The following is a 20,048-nucleotide window of genomic DNA, read 5'->3' on the forward strand; positions in this document are numbered from 1 at the left end:
GGGCGCTCTGTATCAGCAGCGCTACTGCTGGGGGTGTTATGTATCAGCGGCACTATTGCTCGGGGCGTTCTGTATCAGCGGAGGTATTGCTGGGGGCGTTCTGTATCAGCAGTGCTACTGCTGGGGGCGTTATGTATAAGTGGCACTGCTGCTGGGAGCATTTTGTGTATAAGCAGTGCTAATACTGTGAGTTTTATGTGTATTAGAGGCGCTACTACTTGGGGTGCAATGTGAATAAAATTGTGCTACTCTGTGGCGTAATTTGAAATGGGGGAATTAATGTGTTGCCACAACCCTTCCTTGTGAGACCGCACACCTTTTTAAATGCACGCTGTCCCTATGTAAATTATGGGAGGGCGCAAATTTATAGTTTGCAGGGGGTGCTGAACACCCTAGCACCGGCCCTGTTGTCTAGGACACATAACTCCTTATACTGTAGATTCTCTACAGCTACACAATACTTTCAGCAGAAGTCATAACATGTAGTTTTGGCACATTTTGTTGTACAAGGGTTAATATATACACAGAGCGTTTCCCTGGTATCACTACAGGTTTACATGTTTTACATAGGAAACCACAAACACTATATTTCCGTTCTCATTTACAGCAGACAAGGCAGATTTCTTCTTATTAGCAGACATGTTTTTTCTGTTAATGAAATGAATTTACAGATGGAAATGTCCACAACCAGACACAGTATGCAGGACAACTGTGGTTCCCAGCTGGAAAGTCTCGTCCTTAGCAATTTTGGTGCTTGTTCGAAAACATTGGACAGTGAAAGAATCCACAGCCTGGCAGAAGCCTTGGCAACGTTGCCGAGGGGAAAGCAGGTAAGTGACTTATTTAGTTGATGTCATTATAAAAAGTTTTGACGGTATTTTATTGCTAATGTTATACATATCATTACTAATAAAGAACATCGCTCAGCTTAGTTTTAAATAAATTATTTAATGAAAAAAAGCTTTTGCCTAAAAATGAAACACTGTTTATGCATAGCCCGCCAACATATATGTAGGCAGACATGTAAGATTTCAGCCAGACATGCACGTTTTCAGAATAGGATTTCCCATTGAAAAAAATTAAATAAAAATTCCCATATACTTCCCCACATACTGGGCAAATAAAGAAAGTACATATTTGAGATTAGAAAGAATCCTTTTCATTTATATCCCAAATACTGTATTTAAATATATATTTTGAAAATATTTCCTTGTAGATTGTTTTAGAAAAAGGGTAACTATATATGTAGGCCTTATATAATTTAATTGATCAGTTCTTAAAGATCCTTCTAATCCCTATTATATAGTGTAATATATGCACCCTTATTTTTCTGCTGCCCTCAGTTATTTGCAAATGTGATTTAGTAGTACGTTGATGTGCTATTTTTGATCTAATAGCCTTTGGGAGAGATGAATTCAGCAAGTGATAAAGTGATAAAGTGATAAAGTGGAGCAAAATAAAGTACCAGCTAATCAGCTCCTAACTGTCATGTTACAGTCTGTGTTTGACAAATGACATGCTGGTTGGTTGGTTGGTTGGTTGGTTGGTTGGTACTTTATCTCTCTCCACTTTATTACTCTCTAAGGGGTATATGCAATTGCGGTCGAATTCCCGAAATTGTCGAAAAACTGGACTTTTTCGCAAAAAAAATAAAAAAAATCGTCAATGCAATTCAGTACTTTCCGTCAAAAAAACGGACTTTCAAAATTCGACTTTTTGAAATTCGACATTTGTCAAATTCAACATTTCTGCAATGGTACAAATGCTGCAATTCGCCAAAAGTATATTCAATTGAAGTTTGGAAATTCGACAACAGTGCTTTTAGACAGTAAATTCGTCATTTTCAATCCGCCACACTTTGGTGGGGGAATCTAATAAAAAAAATTTAAAACATGTTTTTTTTTGGAGTTTTTATTATTGGTAATAGCATATCTATTTATATTAGAAGGGATTAGGTACTTGGTTTGTCTATTTTGGAGGCACAAGTATTATTTAAATATTTTTTAAAAATATTATTATTATTATTATTATTATTATTATTTTTTTTTAAATGGAATGGTAAAATCCCGAAAAAAAATGGCGTGGGGTCCCCCCTCCAAAGCATAACCAGCCTCGGGCTCTTCGAGCCCTACTCTTTTTGTCCCCCGTATTTTTTGCACCAGCACCAGGCGCAGAGCCCGGTGCTGGTTTTAAAAATACGGGGGATCCCCTGTCATTTCCCCCCCCCCGGATTTTTAGAACCAGGACCGGCTCGAAGAGCCCGAGGCTGGTTATGCTTTGGAGGGGGGACCCCACGCAATGTTTTTTCGGTTTTTTTTCCATTTTTTAAAAATCGGAACAAAATCCGTCAAATCGTCCGTTTTTCGTCAGCGGAACTGTCGAATCCGTTTTTTATTGAATATGGTCAATTTCGGCACCCACTTGCCGAAATTAGACGGTCGAATTGTGTCGAATTAAAAAACGGCCGAAAATTTGCCGCGATTCACCGCTAATTGCATATACCCCTATGGCTTAGTACATCAGTAAGAAGGATTGTTTTTAGTGACAATGAATAATATACTGTACTGCTGTCACTGTTACATCATCCATTACCTTCATCATTTATCTCAAAGAAAAAAAATAAAATAATAATAATAACAACAATGTTATAATCTTAAAAATTTGCATAAAACAAAAACTAATGCGCATGTTAAAATAAAATGTTCATAATTTTTTATTTTAAAAAATTGAAACGTTTTCTTTTCATACTTGTGATTCGGCATTAATGCATGCATAGGGACTTATAATGTGCCAGTCTATCACAGAACCTTGCTCTATAGCAGTGTTTTTCAACCACTGTGCCGTGGCACACTAGTGTGCCCTGAGCAGTCTCCAGGTGTGCCGCCATAGAAGCACAGCCAGGCCTGTCAGTGTTTTGCTGCTACTGAGGCCCTAGAACGATCAATACTGGTGGGTTTAGTGGTTGCAGAGCCAGTTCTAATTTTGGGCCCGGGCAGTGTTGGGCTCTTCTGGCTTTCTCAGATGTGGCTCAGGCGTTACCTATGGAGAAGCTGCGACATGCCATCCTAGGACACGCAACTGCACCATGCATCACCATTACATTTGAATGTGCCTTGGCAATATTTAAATCTTGTTCAGTGTGTCGCGAGTTGTAAAAGGTTGCAAATCTCTGCTCTATAGACTGTATATAAATTTGAAATAGAAGTGACATCACAGTCCTAAAGCTACAAATCACTGATTTGATTGTAGCTGAAATAGTTTATGCAAATGTTTTACTAAATGCCACCCTTTTAGGTAGGCAGCCCAAAATGATTGTCTAATGCACCTGTAAAATAAAAGAACATACATACTGTATGCAATATACAGTAAGAGTAAAAAATTTTTAGATAATATATTACTGTGTATGTGCATTAGTAAGCTGGTGATAACTTTTTTTGTATCTGGTAACTGTGCAGGCAATGCAATTCCGAAATCTGCAGTAGTATGCTGTGACAAAGACCATAATTTCAGCTGAGTAGTGACAACACTAAATGGATAATTAATGTGACAAGGAAATACATGCTGATAAGCGATAAGATTAAGATGAAATAGTTGTCTCAGAGCTTGAGGAAGAAAAAAATGGGAGTGGGTTTAGGGCCATTGCAGATACGGTATGTAACTGTAATAACACTGTTAATATTGCTGCAATACAGTTTCTTTAAATATAATGGTTTTGCTATCATCCTGGGGCCACCTGCCGGAGCCTCTGTCCCTTGGATTCTGTGTTACTAGTCTGTTCCTTATCTGCCACTGAGACACTCTTTTAATTGTGGTTCTTCAGAGACTAATTCAAGAGATGACTAATCTTCCTAATCAATGGCCAATCAGAGGAAGAGGTGGGTTATTTAGACCCAGAGGTTTCCGCATTCTCTTGTCTGATTTCTGGGGTTTGTAGATTTGTGATCTCTTCTTGCTACTTCTACAATTGTTACCTGCGCACCAATATGTCTATTTATCAAAAAAATAGTTCTAAGGTGCTCATTTATCAACAAGTGACAAAACCCTTTGTGAATGATAAAACTTTTTGTGTATGATAAATGATGCCCCAGCCAATCAGTTCCTAGCTGTCATGTGTTCAGCTCCTAACCATCATGGGTTTGAAAAATGACAATTGGGAGCTGATTGGCTGGGGCATCACTCATCATATGCAATGAGTTTTATCACTCGCAACGAGATTTATCACTCATTGATAAATGGGCCCCTACATCGGGAGTAAATGACTGATTTCACAAGTCATTTGGTTTTCCCTATTTATCATGAATTGGGGCTCTCCTGCAAAAGACTCTCTATCCAAATCATGGTGAAGCTATTACCACATATTTAACAAGGTCTGATGATGGTCAGATGATTGTACCCCGTAAGTTATTTTGATTTCCTCCAAAGTTGCGTGAATACCTGCACATGTGCAAGTGAAGATTTATAAGGAACCCCAAAAGATCATTACTGTACTTATTGCTGCAATATGTCATGATAAGGAATTATACTTTTCAGGGGCCCCCACTGCCACCATTAATAAATAGGTCATTTCGGTGTTTGATTACTGATGCACTGACTTTGGCTGGTATAACTATGTTCCATTTCTGCCTGCATTGGCCTTGGCTAGTTTCTTCATTGGCATTGAGCTTCTTCTCTGATGCCAGATATATTCAACACAATTGCACTTGCTTTGTGTGATAAAGATGTACCCTTTAACATCAGATATAAAAGTGACACCCAGACTGTATAATAGACATTGCACCTTGTATACATTGTACAGGTCTGTTTATAACTTTCATGGATGATTCACAATTATGTATGTATTGTCATAAACAGCAGGAGGTGATATAAATAAGTATACTACATTTAATATAGGTGTGTCCTTATTCTAAGGCCTGGCTCTCTTGGCCCATATCTTGATAGTGTGCTTCTTTCACCAGCTTCCCAAGAAAGGTTGTGCCCCGTGGACCTATAATAGGCATGCTTTGGGTGGATCAAGGAACGTGACCTTATTTGTTCTGACTTTTCTATTATAAATGTTGACAGATATGGTACACAGGATTGGATTCTGTCCACTTACTCCAATGAGACTACTTTGGGCAGAACAGTAGAAGGTATTAACTGAAAGCAATCACAAGCCAAGAAAATCGGTTGAGGGCTCTGAGTGTGTGTGATAGGTTCCAATGATCTTGCAGTGTTCCAAGTAAAAAGTGCACTATTTAGCTGTCTGTTCAAAGTGTCGCTTTCCCCTACTTGTTAATGAAGAAAAGCCACTACTACACCCCCCCCCCCCCCCCGAGACGTAATTGTGGACTTGCCTAAATGTCAAAGGAGTTATTAGATTGTAGATACTGCTAAAAGTGAAGTGCTGAGTATTAATTAAACTTAATTTGAGTGATATGTATAATATTTTTTTTATTATTTTGTGCAGGTGACCCACTGCTCTGACAATTTTTTTTTTTAAAGTACTAAGTAAATGATTTCAGTGGTCTCTTGATATTCTTCCTAATAGGATCCTCTATACAAAAGCACTACGCAATCAATTACAAGAAGAACCCACTTTATGGGGTACAAATAAATCTGGCCCCAGGATGTTCCTGAAGCGGTGGACATGGCCTAGAGGCGGCTGTGCATGCGGCTCAGAGCGTCCTCAGCCCCAGTTGAGTCTTTGCAGCCCTGCTGTGCCAGAATCACACTGCCAGTTGCTGGGGGAATGCAAGTGAGTTGCGCTGCACCAGAAGTGATGTAGCAGGAACCGGTGATTAATAGTAAACATATCCACAGTAATATAATAACACCCAGCCCCAAAGAAAGTGCATGTTATGAACATGTAAGACTCCTCCAGAAGCAACCCCACAATAAATAGCTCTATCTGGCTGTAGTGGAGTGCAATAATGCACAAATCACCACTGTTGCCAGGGCAACATCAGAACAATCTCAAAAAGCATGACGGGTGCTATGATTGACCAAAGATTACGGTTGCTAAGCAACCAAACACAAAGTTAAGTAACAAATACAAAATACAGGCTATTGCAAGCATGCCCAATCTGAAATTTAGCAAAGGGGGTCAAAAATAGGCCAAATAGACCAAATCTTTTATAGTATATCCACAAGCAATAAAATGCTTTGCCACTGGAGGCATACTATAATCAATAAGAGAAGCAGCTTTTTTTTTTCTTTTTTAATCTGTTTATTGTTTTTAAAAAAATGACAGTGTATAAATAACAAATACACAAGCAGTGAATACATAAACATCAGCCAACAATGTAGAAAACTACAACATACAGTAGTTGGCCAAGGAAGTTAAATCGACCAAGGCTAACTGGTATGAGGTACAATATAATCACCATTCCTAAAAACCGCATACAAGAAATGTATAACAAGACCTCATAGCAATTCTACAGTTAGATAACAACAGTAAAACCTTGTGATATAACAAACATCAAAATGTAAAAATAAAAATAGATGGGGTGGGGTTTTAAGGTGGCGAGGAAGACCTTGAGATCTCCTAATTTAGACATAGAAAATATGCAATGAATACATTATTGACAATCACCCAAAGTGAGCAGAATTAGCATAGATTAACAGAAACCCTGAGCTAAAAATTTGTAAAGGTGATGTAACCACAGCTCTATCTGTTGTAAACATCAACAATAATTCAGAATAGTCAGTGACACAAATACCACAAGGTTGTTTCAAACACATGGAGAATCTTGGCCTGTGGAGGTTGGTCAGTTGTCTCATGGTAGACGCCACATTTACTATAAAAGCATTTAACTCCTGATACAATTGCTGGAAAAACAGCCTGCCTGTCAAAATACAAGCATTTCAGGAGTAAAGTATGAACTGCCTTCAAGAATGGGGGGAAGGGGTGGCCTTGCGGCAAGAGAGGTCCAGTTATATAATATAACCGTTTTTGGCACTTTGATAATTACAGTCAATAAAGGTGTAAAGGCCACTATAGATGAAGTTTAAACATATTATTAACAAAAGGGCATACTTTCCCCCCCCCCAGAACTTACTTATATTTCAGGGCAGGACCAGAATTTGTGAAAAAATATTGCAATGAGGTGTCTACATTTAAGACAAGAGCCCAACTCATCTGGCACAATACTGTATGTCACCTGCGAGCCTGGGAGACATAGGCTTGATGACTGGTTTTCAGGTGTACTTTCTGTAACCAGGGACAGCACAGATGTTTCAGAGTACTATCATACCGGCTCTACCATTAGGCATCTTTAGGTGACTGCCTAGGGGCGCTGGCTACTGGAGGGCACCACTGAATTTATCTAGCAAAAAACTGAAGGATGTCTCTGTATGTGGGTCAGTAATGAACTTACAGATACGGGATGGAACACAATAAGGAGCATACAAATATGTGTATGTCTGTGCGTATATATGATTGTATACACATACAATTAAAGGAATGTAGTTGGCATCCCGGCGGATGGGATGCCGACGTGCAGAATACTGGTGCCAGAATCAACAACACCTGTCAGAATGCTGAATGTTAGTATGCCGGGGAGGGTTAGGGTTAGACTGCGGGAGAGAGGGTAAGGGGTAAGGTTAATTAATTTCATTTAAAATCTCGGTACAGGTTGAGTATCCCATATCCAAATATTCCGAAATACGGAATATTCCGAAATACGGACTTTTTTGAGTGAGAGTGAGATAGTGAAACCTTTGTTTTTTGATGGCTCAATGTACACAAACCTTGTTTAATACACACAGTTATTAAAAATATTGTATTAAATGTCCTTCAGGCTGTGTGTATAAGGTGTATATGAAACATAAATGAATTGTGTGAATGTACACACACTTTGTTTAATGCACAAAGTTATAAAAAATATTGGTTAAAATTACCTTCAGGCTGTGTGTATAAGGTGTATATGTAACATAAATGCATTCTGTGCTTAGATTTAGGTCCCATCACCATGATATCTCATTATGGTAGGCAATTATTCCAAAATACGGAAAAATCCCATATCCAATATGCCTCTGGTCCCAAGCATTTTGGATAAGGGAGACTCAACCTGTATTATGTTTGTTGGGGTGCAGCTGTCAAAATTCTGTCTGGCGGCATCCCATTCCCAACCCCACTTAAAAATCCCCACCAGACCGCATATACAGTATTATACAGTATATAAAGAATAGACGACACTAAAGGACTTTTAAAGTGAAAGCGCATTGTGAACAAAGTCATTTACAATATACATTATCACTTTAAAAGTCCTTGAGTGTTGTCCCTTTTCTTTGTATATGTATAATTATGCAATTCCCCCCAGCCCACCTAGTGGCCACTAGTATTGCCCCTCCAGGATGTGGTGGTGGTGGTGGGGTTTGCAGGTTAGGGGGCGCTAGGCTGAAGCTTTGCCTAGGGTGCAGAGTGACCTTGCACCAGCACTGGATAGAGGATATATCTTTATTCCATACTGATACAGTATGAGCCCATAATTTGTCACTATATAAGCTAATCATTTTAGAGTTTAAGTACCTTGTTTTATAAAGAAAAAGTGTTAGAAGTGATAACAATTTATTAATAGGATCTGGGCTGCCTATAACAATCTTCTGGGACATACTGAGGTGGGTATAGTGCTAGGTTTGAAGATACATAAAAAATGGATTATTATTATCTTACCCACAATGCGTTTACCAGTTTCTGTGCATCTCTGTGATTGATATCATATGTATTTCTGTATGTCTTTTTATTGATGGTCAGTAAAAATTTAGATTGCATAAAAAAACCCATTATGAGGTAGTTGGGCCTTGTCTGCAAGGCTTTAAAGGTCAAAATGATGCCATCCGGGTCAAAAACATCCTTATTCTTGGATATAACTTTCTCCATCCAACGCCTAAAACAAGCATTATCAAGTCCTGGTGGGAATGATGGGTTACCACAAAAAGGGACATATTGTGAAGCTACAGTATGGGGGTAATTATGGATGGGTCACGTAACCAATTATCAGGAAACTGTGCAGGTGCAGGACCCATTTTGAGCATGAGTCACACACATCAAGCAAATCCAGCAGTTTAAATGCTAGAAATAGTTTTGAGCATTTCCCCTTTAACCCTTTAAGTGGCATGCCCGGAAATCTAACGGGCTTGCCAGCGATGGCAGCCCTGGCAACCCCGGATGATTTATGGACATACTACATACTGATGTCCCAGGGACAGCCATGCAGTGTTCATGGTGCCCAGGAATCAGTATACTCCATTATGGAGTTTAGCCCGCCCACCAGACTCCTATTGGCCAGGGGGCAGGCTTAGCAGTAAAATGCATTATGCTGATTTCTGGGTGCCGCAAGGCAGCCGGGAATCAGCGCTGGGGCTGGCGATCTCCAACGGGCATCGTCAGACGATTTATCTCGCCCTGCCCCATCAGTCACCCCCCCTGCACCTCCCCCTCTCCCACTTTAATTTAAGAACACTCCCCCAGGAAGTGTTTTTAAATTAAAAAACTTGCCACTGAAGGGGTTAAGGCAGGCATGTCCAAACTGCGGCCCTCCAGCTGTTGAGAAACTACACATCCCAGCATGCCCTGACACAGCTTTAGCATTCTCTGACAGCAAAACTGTGTTAGGGCATTCTAGGATATGTCGTTTCACAACAGCTGGAGGGCTGCAGTTTGGACATGCCTGGGTTAAGGGATTCCGGGAGTGCCACAATGCACAGGTTGTTCCTTGTGGTTCGGTTTTCCAAATCATCATTTTATGTAAAACTTGCAGATGTTGCTTGTGCAAATCCTCATATGGCTGTTTAGGAGTAAAAACATCCTTGAAAGTTTCTCCCAGTTTAACCTCTGTAGAATGAGTGAGTTGCATAATATTTGTATTGGCTTCCTACAGTGCTTGTATGAAGGAGTCAGCCTGCTCCTGTATCATGGGGGCCATAGTGGACTTAATAGCCCTTACAATGTCAGCATATATGGCCAGTGGAGGGGAGGCAGGGTCAGTGGGCACACAGTCAGCCTCAGTAAGAGGAGAGGGCTGCTGGGAGGCAGTGAGGGAGTATGGAGGGGACACTGTGGCCACCATCTTGGAAACGTGGTCCTGCTTGTCCTAGTGCTGGCGCTGCTGTCTGTTAGGCATGGATAGGGTGACAAACCTCTCCATGCACTCCTGAGAGGTTCCCGATACCAGCGATGGTGGCGGTTCAGCTGTGGAAGTCTGTTGCAGGGCTTGAGAAAGGGGATCAGCTGCAGTCACAGAGGAGCAGCTCCAAGCTACTACCATCCCCACCAGAGCTTAAAGTCCAAGAGAATCAGCTTTTTTTAATCAAATACCTGTGAATTGCAAAACATTTCTTGACCATCTGGATAGTCTTCCCTATATAAATCAACTTGCAGGACAAATTATCAAATAAATCACAAACTTGGTTTCAGAGGTCATCCTGTGATGGATATGATATGCTTTGTGTGCAGCTCTGAATCCAATCTCTTTTTTTAGTTGTGAATGCTCTGATATGTGTGTGCATAGGGTGTAGTATGGTATGCCGGCGGGCGGGCTCCCGGCGACCAGCATACCGGCGCCGGGAGCCCGACCGTCGGCATACCGACAGCGTGTCGAGTACAAAGGAGCCCCTTGTGGGCTCGCTGTGCTCTCCACGCTGCAGGCACGGTGGCACGCCACGCTATTTATTCTCCCTCCAGGGGGGTTGTGGACTCCCACGAGGGAGAATAGCTGTCGGTATGCCGGGTGTCGGGATCCCGGCGCCGGTATACTGTGCGCCTGGATCCCGACATTCGGCATACTGAAGACCACCCGTGTGCATACAATGACCTGTGTACATGCTCTGACATGTATGTGCATGTGAGTGGATGTGTTGACCTGTGTGTGCACTTTGTATATGCGTGCATGCTTTGACATGTGTGTGCAAATCTTACCTGTTTATATGTGATCTAACTTGTGTGCATACTCTGATCTGTGTGTGCATGCTCTGACATGTGCGTTTATGCTCTGACATGTGTGTGCATGCTCTGACATGTTTGTGATATGCTTTGACATATGTGTGCATGCTCTGACTAACCATATCTGAGTAACTCTGCTGCTTATGTGACTAAAGGGAATATTACTGTATCAGCATGTCACTGTTCTCGGTCATAAGTATATTTTTTTCCTGTGACTTTTCGTGGTTATAAAAAAATTTGTAGCTTTAATTTCTGCAGAATGGTCTGTAATTATCATCCTGAGAACATGGTAATACAACGTGCATCATTACGGTACAAGTGCTGTCACAATACCAGTTAAATAGGCTTCCAATGCAAAAGCACGGGGAAGTCTTCTCTGGCAAAAATGGGTGAAATTTACTGGCAGCAGTTATTGCCTCGGTAAGCCCTTTCTTTTATGGGGTGAAATGATAGTGAGCCATGTCTTTGATAAAAAGGCTCATGGTTCATGGCATACATTGTGACATTTTGACTGTCCCCACCAGGAGGGGGAAGTCAGGTGGGAGATGCTGTAAGAATGGCAGCAAGTAGCTCATGGTGCTGTGATGATGTCTTCATTGTGTCCCCGTCACCTGCTATACAAAGCTTTGATTCTCTGTATTGTAGAGCTGATGATGTGACTTGGCGTGAATTGTGTCATCAATGCGACCGAACTGCGTGGCTGCTTCCCGAAGTGAGTGTGAGGAGCTAGCTGGGTACTGATTGCGAGAAAGTTGATTTCTCTGCCCAAGGTCAATGAGGCCATACTTGTACGGAGAAACTGTACCTGCCCTAGGGCTGGTGCAAGTTTTGAAGAAGCGACCGATTATGTATCTAAAGATGCACCGATTGGTATTTCAGCACCTATGGACGCTGCAGAAACTGGCCGTCTCAGTCCTTGCACAGTCAGGTGCATAGATGTACACAAGGGAAGAGATTTGTAGTGGCATTTTCCTAAAGTTGCAGACAGGTGACCACCAGTAGATGGAGACACGTATGTGACCCATGCAGCTATGTCCAATTTAGAATCACCCCCACAGTGAAGATGACAGAGGGAGAAATGTAAAGAAAAGAGAGAGAGAGAATAAAAAGCACTAAAAAAAAATAAGATTTTACTTACCGGTAAATCTATTTCTCGCAGTCCGTAGAGGATGCTGGGGACTCCGTAAGGACCATGGGGAATAGACGGACTCCGCAGGAGATAGGGCACTTTAAGAAAGCTTTGGATTCTGGGTGTGCACTGGCTGCTCCCTCTATGTCCCTCCTCCAGACCTCAGTTAGAGAAACTGCCCTGAGGAGATGAACAGTACGAGGAAAGGATTTTTGTAAATCTAAGGGCAAGATTCATTCCAGCCACACCACTCACACCGTATAACTTGTGATAAACTACCCAGTTAACAGTATGAACAATAACATAGCCTCGGTTCAAACCCGATCAACTATAACATCACCCTTATGTAAGCAATAACTATATACAAGTCTTGCAGAAGAAGTCCGCACTTGGGACGGGCTCCCAGCATCCTCTACGGACTACGAGAAATAGATTTACCGGTAAGTAAAATCTTATTTTCTCTAACGTCCTAGAGGATGCTGGGGACTCCGTAAGGACCATGGGGATTATACCAAAGCTCCCAAATGGGCGGGAGAGTGCGGATGACTCTGCAGCACCGATTGAGCAAACAGGAGGTCCTCCTCAGCCAGGGTATCAAACTTATAGAACTTTGCAAAGGTGTTTGACCCCGACCAAGTAGCAGCTCGGCACAGTTGTAGCGCTGAGAACCCTCAGGCAGCCGCCCAAGAAGAGCCCACCTTCCTAGTGGAATGGGCCTTAACCGATTTAGGCAATGGCAATCCTGCCGAAGAATGCGCCTGCTGAATTGTGTTACAGAGGTATTTCAACTCTACTGTTTTGAGTGGTTCAAACCAAGGTGACTTGAGGAAACTTAATACCACGTTAAGGTCCCAAGGCGCCACCGGAGGTACAAAGGGAGGCTGAATATGCAGCACGCCCTTCACAAAAGTCTGTACTTCAGGAAGAGAAGCCAAATCTCTTTGAAAGAAAATGGATAAGGCCGAAATTTGAACCTTTATGGACCCTAATTTTAGGCCTAAATTCACTCCCGTTTGAAGGAAGTGAAGCAGACGGCCCAACTGGAACTCCTCCGTAGGAGCAGTTCTGGCCTCACACCAAGAAACATATTTTCGCCATATACGGTGATAATGTTTCGACATCACGTCCTTCCTAGCCTTGATCAGGGTAGGAATGACCTCCTCCGGAATCCCTTTTTCCGCTAGGATCCGGCGTTCAACCGCCAATCCGTCAAACGCAGCCGCGGTAAGTCTTGGAACAGACAGGGCCCCTGCTGTAGCAGGTCCTGCCTTAGAGGAAGAGGCCACGTATCTTCTGTGAGCAACTCTTGCAGATCCGGATACCAAGTCCTCCTTGGCCAATCTGGAACAATGAGGATTGTTCTGACCCTTCTTATTCTTATTATCCTCAACACCTTGGGTATGAGAGGTAGAGGAGGAAACACATAGACCGATCTGAACACCCAAGGTGTCACCAGAGCATCTACCGCAACTGCCTGAGGGTCTCTTGACCTGGCGCAATACCTCTTTAGCTTTTTGTTGAGGCGGGACGCCATCATGTCTATCTGAGGCAGTCCCCACCGATCCGTGATCTGTGTGAAGACTTCTTGATGAAGTCCCCACTCTCCCGGATGCAGGTCATGCCTGCTGAGAAAGTCCGCCTCCCAGTTGTCCACCCCCGGGATGAACACTGCTGATAGTGCGCTTACATGGCCTTCCGCCCAACGTAGAATCCTGGTCGCCTCTGCCATGGCCACTCTGCTCCTTGTGCCGCCTTGGCGGTTTACATGAGCCACTGCCGTGACATTGTCTGACTGAATCAGAACCGGTTTGTTCCGAAGCCATTCCTCCGCTTGGCGTAGGGCATTGTATATGGCCCTCAACTCCAGGACATTGATGTGGAGACCAGTCTCTAGGCTTGACCAGAGACCCTGGAAATTTCTTCCTAGTGCGACAGCTCCCCAACCTCGGAGGCTTGCGTCCGTGGTCACCAGGACCCAGTCCTGAATGCCGAACCTGCGACCCTCCAGGAGGTGAGCACTGCGCAGCCACCACAGGAGAGACACCCTGGCCCTGGGAGACAGGGTGATCCGTTTTTGCATGTGTAGATGGGACCCGGACCATTTGTCCAATAGGTCCCATTGGAAGGTCCTTGTATGGAACCTGCCGAAGGGGATGGCCTCGTATGTAGCCACCATCTTCCCCAGAACCCTCGTGCAATGATGCACTGAAACCTTTTTTGGCTTCAATAGGTTCCTGACCAGAGCTACGAGCTCCTGGGCCTTCTCCACTGGAATAAAAACTCTTTTTTGGTCTGTGTCTAGAATCAGGCCCAAAAAGGTCAGACGCGTTGCACGGACTAGCTGGGATTTCGGTAAATTGAGAATCCAGCCGTGCCTCTGCAACGTCTTCACGGACAGAGACACGCTGTCCAGCAACTTCTCCCGAGATCTCGCCTTTATGAGGAGATTGTCCAAGTACAGGATAATTGTGACCCCCTGCCTGCGCAGGAGCACCATCATTTCCGCCATTACCTTGGTGAAAATTCTCGGGGCCGTTGAAAGACCAAACGGCAACGTCTGAAATTGGTAGTGACAGTCCTGCACTGCAAATCTCAGGAACGCCTGGTGAGGAGAGAAAATCGGAACATGAAGGTACGCATCCTTTATGTCCAGGGACACCATCCAATCCCCTCCCCTCCAGGCTGGCGATGACCGCTCTGAGCGATTCCATTTTGAACTTGAACCTCTTCAAGTACAGGTTCAGGGATTTCAGATTTAAAATGGGTCTGACCGAACCGTCCGGTTTCGGTACCACAAACAGGGATGAATAATAACCCTCTCCTTGCTGGAGATGAGGAACTTTGACTATCACCTGTTGAATGTACAATTTGTGAATTGCAGCTAACACCAGCTCCCACTCCGACGGGGAAGCCGGCAGAGCCGATTTGAAAAACCGGCGAGGAGGCATGTCTTCGAATTACAGTCTGTATCCCTGGGAAACAATCTCTATTGCCCAGGGATCCACCTGTGAGAGAACACAGACGTCGCTGAACAGACGAAGACGTGCCCCCACTTGATCTGTCCCCCCCCCCCCCCGGAAAGCCCCAGCGTCATGCGGTGGACTTTGCGGAAGTAGGGGAGGACTTCTGCTCTTGGGAACTAGTCGAGTGCAGCTTTTTTCCCTTGCCTTTACCTCTGGCAACAAAGGACGATCCCCGTACCTTCTTGCTTTTATTGGAACGAAAGGACTGCATTTGATAATGCGGTACCTTCTTAGCATGCTGCGGGTGAACATAAGGTAAAAAATTCGATTTACCGGCCGTAGCAGTAGAGACAAGGTCCAAGAGGCCTTCTCCAAACAACTCCTCCCCTTTGAGTCGGCGTCTCCCGTCCACTGTCGGGTCCACAAGAGTTGCCTAGCAGAAATAGACATAGCGTTTATTCTGGAGCTTAGTAAACAAATGTCTCTCTGAGCATCCCTCATATACAAGGCAGCATCTCTGATATGCTCAATGGTCATTAGAATGGTATCCCTATCTAAGGTGTCAATTTCCGTAGATAAGGAGTCTGCCCATGCCACGACAGCACTACAAACCCAGGCCGACGCCATGGCCGGTCTAACGATAGTTCCTGAATGTGTGTAAATGTGCTTCATGGTAATTTCCTGCTTGCGATCAGCAGGATCCTTGAGGGAAGCAGTATCCGGAGAAGGCAGTGCCACCTTCTTGGATAAGCGTGTCAGTGCCTTGTCTACTTCAGGCGAAGATTCCCATCGTATCCTATCCTTCTGTGGAAAAGGATACGACATAAGAATCCTTTTGGGAACATGTAGTCTCCTATCCGGAGACTCCCAAGCCTTTTCGCACAATTAGCTTAGCTCAAATGAGGACGGAAACGTGACCTCAGGCTTTTTCCCTTTATACATGTGAACCCTCGTGTCAGGGACTGGGGGTTCCTCAGTGATATGCAAAACCTCTTTTATGGCAATAATCATGTATCGAATACCCTTTGCCACCTTCGGCTGTCATTTTGCATCCTCATAGTCGACACTAGAGTCAGTATCTGTGTCGGTATCTGTGTCAGCGACCTGGGATATGGGGCGCTTTTGAGACCCTGAAGGTCCTGGCGCCACGGGGACAGGCACGGTCTGGCTACCTGACTGATCCCTAGCCTCAGCCTTGTCTAACCTTTTATGCAGGAGATTCACATTTGCATTTAAGACATTCAGCATATCCACCCAGTCCGGTGTCGGCGTTGCCGACGGCGACCTGACATTCAAACACTCCCCCTCCACATTAAGCGAGCCTTCCTCGTCAAACATGTCGACACACACGTACCGACACACTTCATACACACAGGGAAACTCTTTTCTGAAGACAGTATCCCCTTTAAGGCCCTTTGGAGAGACAGAGAGAGAGTATGCCAGCACACACCCCAGCGCAATGACCCTGGAGACCAACACAAAATGTTTTTCCCCAGCAGCGCTGTATAATATCTTATCCGCCAATTATGTGCCCCCCCTCTCTTTTAAACACCCCTTCACCGTGTGTAAGCAGGGGAGAGTCCAGGGAGCTTCCTCTCAGCGTTCTATGGAGAGAAAAATGGCGCTGGTGAGTGCTGAGGGAGAAGCCCCGCCCCCTCGGCGGCGGGCTTCGGTCCCGCTCAAATTTGTGTAAAAATGGCGGGGGCTCTTTTATATACATGTACAGTGCCCAGCTGTACATGTATATATCTTTTTGCCATGTTTTGAGGTGTTATTATTGCTGACCAGGGCGCCCCTCCTGCGCCCTACCCCCATACAGTGACCGGAGTGTGTGAGGTGTGTGGAGTAATGACGCACATCTGCGGTGCTGTGCGTTACCTCAGTGAAGCCGCTGAAGGCTTCTGCTGCCTAAGACGTCTTCTTGTTTCTGTTCTTCTGGCTCTGTGAGGAGAACGGCGGCGTGGCTCCGGGGGTGGACGCCCAGGACGAACCTGTGTTCACCCCCTCTGGAGCTAATGGTGTCCAGTAGCCGAGGAAGCAGATCCTATCATTTAAGTAGGTCTGCTCCTCTCTCCCCAGTCCCTCGATGCAGGGAGCCTGTTGCCAGCAGTGCTCCCTGTAAAAATAGAAAAATCCAAGCAAAAATGCTTTCTAATGCAAAGAACTCAGGAGAGCTCCCTGCAGTGCGCCCATCTTCCTCTGGGCACAGTGTAAAACTGAGGTCTGGAGGAGGGACATAGAGGGAGGAGCCAGTGCACACCCAGAATCCAAAGCTTTCTTAAAGTGCCCTATCTCCTGCGGAGCCCGTCTATTCCCCATGGTCCTTACGGAGTCCCCAGCATCCTCTAGGACGTTAGAGAAAGACATTTACAGTAAAAGTTAGTGAGTATAAGAAGTTGGAGAATTTAGAGCTACTTTCTGGGGGCACCAAAAATTGAGTGGGATGAGCACAGCTCACCTGAGTCAGTTGGAGAGGATTGCAGCGACAGGGTATGCCCACACCCCCATGATTGGCCATGCTCTCACTGCAGCACCGAGGGCCACCTGCTACTTTCTTGAGACAGTTTGCAAAAAGACTTTAAGCTGCAGTTTTGTCTGCGCCTTTGGGGGTCATTCCGAGTTGTTCGCTCGCAAGCTGCTTTTAGCAGCTTTGCACACGCTAAGCCGCCACCTACTGGGAGTGAATCTTAGCTTATCAAAATTGCGAACGAAAGATTCGCAAAATTGCGAATAGACACTTCTTAGCAGTTTCTGAGTAGCTCCACACTTACTCGGCATCTGCGATCAGTTCAGTGCTTGTCGTTCCTGGTTTGACGTCACAAACACACCCAGCGTTCGCCCAGACACTCCTCCGTTTCTCCAGCCACTCCCGCGTTTTTCCCAGAAACGGTAGCGTTTTTTCGCACACACCCATAAAACGGCCTGTTTCCGCCCAGAAACACCCACTTCCTGTCAATCACATTACGATCACCAGAACGAAGAAAAAACCTCGTAATGCCGTGAGTAAAATACCTAACTGCATAGCAAATTTACTTGACACAGTCGCACTGCGGACATTGCGCATGCGCATTAGCGACTAATCGCTCCGTTGCGAGAAAAAAATAACGAGCGAACAACTCGGAATGACCCCCTTTATGCTAATGCTGCTACAAAACCCTTCCCTGGTGTACATCTGTGCATCCCAATGTATAGCAACTAAGATGACCACTTGTAGCACCTATAGTTGTTCCATTGCCGTCTGGTGCCTCTTTACGGCAAGTGCAGTTTCTCCTTCTGAGTATGGTCTCCTATGTCAGCACTGTGCATCTATGTATGCAACCCATTTCAGCAATACACATGTGTCACTCAAATAGGATGCAACATCTCCGTCTATTTAGCCACACACCTTATTGTCTACCAGTCACCGTCCAGGACTGCTACCATGTGCATGGCCATCTTAACAGCATTGTAGGCCTTGGGCAAATAAATGTACTGGGAAAAAATGAAATAACAAATTATAAATTAAATGACACCTCCTGTAGTCCTGCACCGTCTATCCACATGCTTCCACCAGCTGTCAGTGCTTTGATGATTGGATAGCTCCAGCCATCAATCAATCAATCAATCAATCAATCAGCTTGCTGACATCAATTCAATGTCTGGCTGCAGGCTGGGAGGCAGGTGTATAAGTCATAATCAGAGAGGCTGGCCAGCATTCTCTACCTGCCTCTCAAGAAGCTCTGGAGGCACCGGCCATGGGGTGTGTGGGAGCAGATGCCTCCTTGCCTAGATCGCCCCTGCTCAAAGGCCCGTAGAATCATGGGGAAACTTGGCAGCTATCATGTGTGCCTATTAGAGATGTGCGCGTTCGGTTTTCAGAAAACTGAGCTTGCCCAAACTTCTGATTCTGAGTGATTCTGATTCCAGGTTCAGATTTTCCCACCAGTCTCAGATCCAAAAATGATGCAAAACATCATCCTCTAGGCAGCTGATCCTGAATGTTTTGGAATCGATAAAAGTCAGGTGCCATTTCACACAGAATGCCAGAGGGTTAGGGTGTGGGCTGTGATTAAGGGCTGTGGGCTACCATGTCAGACTCAGTGTCATCATCATCATCAGTGACCCAAGGCTGTGGGCTGCAGCACTTTCTGTGACTGTGTCAGTGTCTGTTACCAGTGAAAGGCTGTGGGCTGCAGTGTGACTGTCAATGAAGATTAAGGGCTGTGGGCTACTGTGTCAGTGTCAACATCATCAGTGAACTAGGGCTGTGGGCTGCAGCACTGTGACTGTGTCAGTGTTAGGCAAATCATCATATACAAAAATAAAAATAAAACGCGTAGTCATGTCAGGATTGGATGGGTTCAGGCAGTGATCAGGGGGGCCCTGTTAATTATTAATAGCGATGTAAGTCGATATGGATCAGTCAATAGAAGAGCAGGAGCAGCAACCTAGTACTAGTACCTTGGCTACTGCCAGAGTCAACTCAGCGCACCAGAGTATAACAACATTATGACATGTGGTTAGGCCTAAAAGAATTGCCCAGAATTATTGACACCTCTACCGTGACTCAATCTGATACCGTAAACATCAATAGAGTGGTGGAAGATTTTTTTTAACAACACTATACAAGTTAGCATGTCAGACAGTCCCTTTGACTGCTGGGAGGAAAGAAAGGCAATTTGAAGGCTCTTGTGCAAAGTAGCTTTGCTTTACTTAAGCTGCCCACCCTCCAGTGTGTACTCATAAAGAGTGTTTAGCACAGCCGGGAACCTTGTAAGTGATCTGTGTAGGAGGCTACTTCCTCAAAATGTAGAAAAGCTGATGTTCATAATACTGAACTACAAATTCCACGAGGAAGCCCTTTCTTGCCAATTACATCAATGTACAAAGACTTTAATGGTGGATTCCAGTAGGAATGAGTTAATATTGTGTGATGACATTAACACTGATGAAGGTGATATTAACACTGATTAACACTGATGAAGGTGTAGAATCAGATAAGGAGAATGATCTCTTCCAATTCTAGAGAGTATTAACAACACTGTTAGCTGCTTTA

At 44.4% G+C, this 20,048-nt stretch overlaps 1 protein-coding gene across 1 annotated transcript in view; it reads left to right on the forward strand.

Annotated features, from left to right (window-relative positions):
* The first annotated feature begins 625 nt into the window (after nt 1-625).
* Nucleotides 626-20,048, forward strand: part of CYTIP (cytohesin 1 interacting protein) — a 65,256-nt gene continuing 45,833 nt past the window's right edge. The window contains exon 1 of the mRNA XM_063932293.1: nt 626-830. Within this exon, the coding sequence (XP_063788363.1) occupies nt 660-830 (171 nt within the window). The 5' untranslated portion in view covers nt 626-659. The remainder of the gene's footprint in view (nt 831-20,048) is intronic.

Source organism: Pseudophryne corroboree, chromosome 7, assembly GCF_028390025.1.
Source record: "Pseudophryne corroboree isolate aPseCor3 chromosome 7, aPseCor3.hap2, whole genome shotgun sequence".
NCBI classification, from domain to species: domain Eukaryota; kingdom Metazoa; phylum Chordata; class Amphibia; order Anura; family Myobatrachidae; genus Pseudophryne; species Pseudophryne corroboree.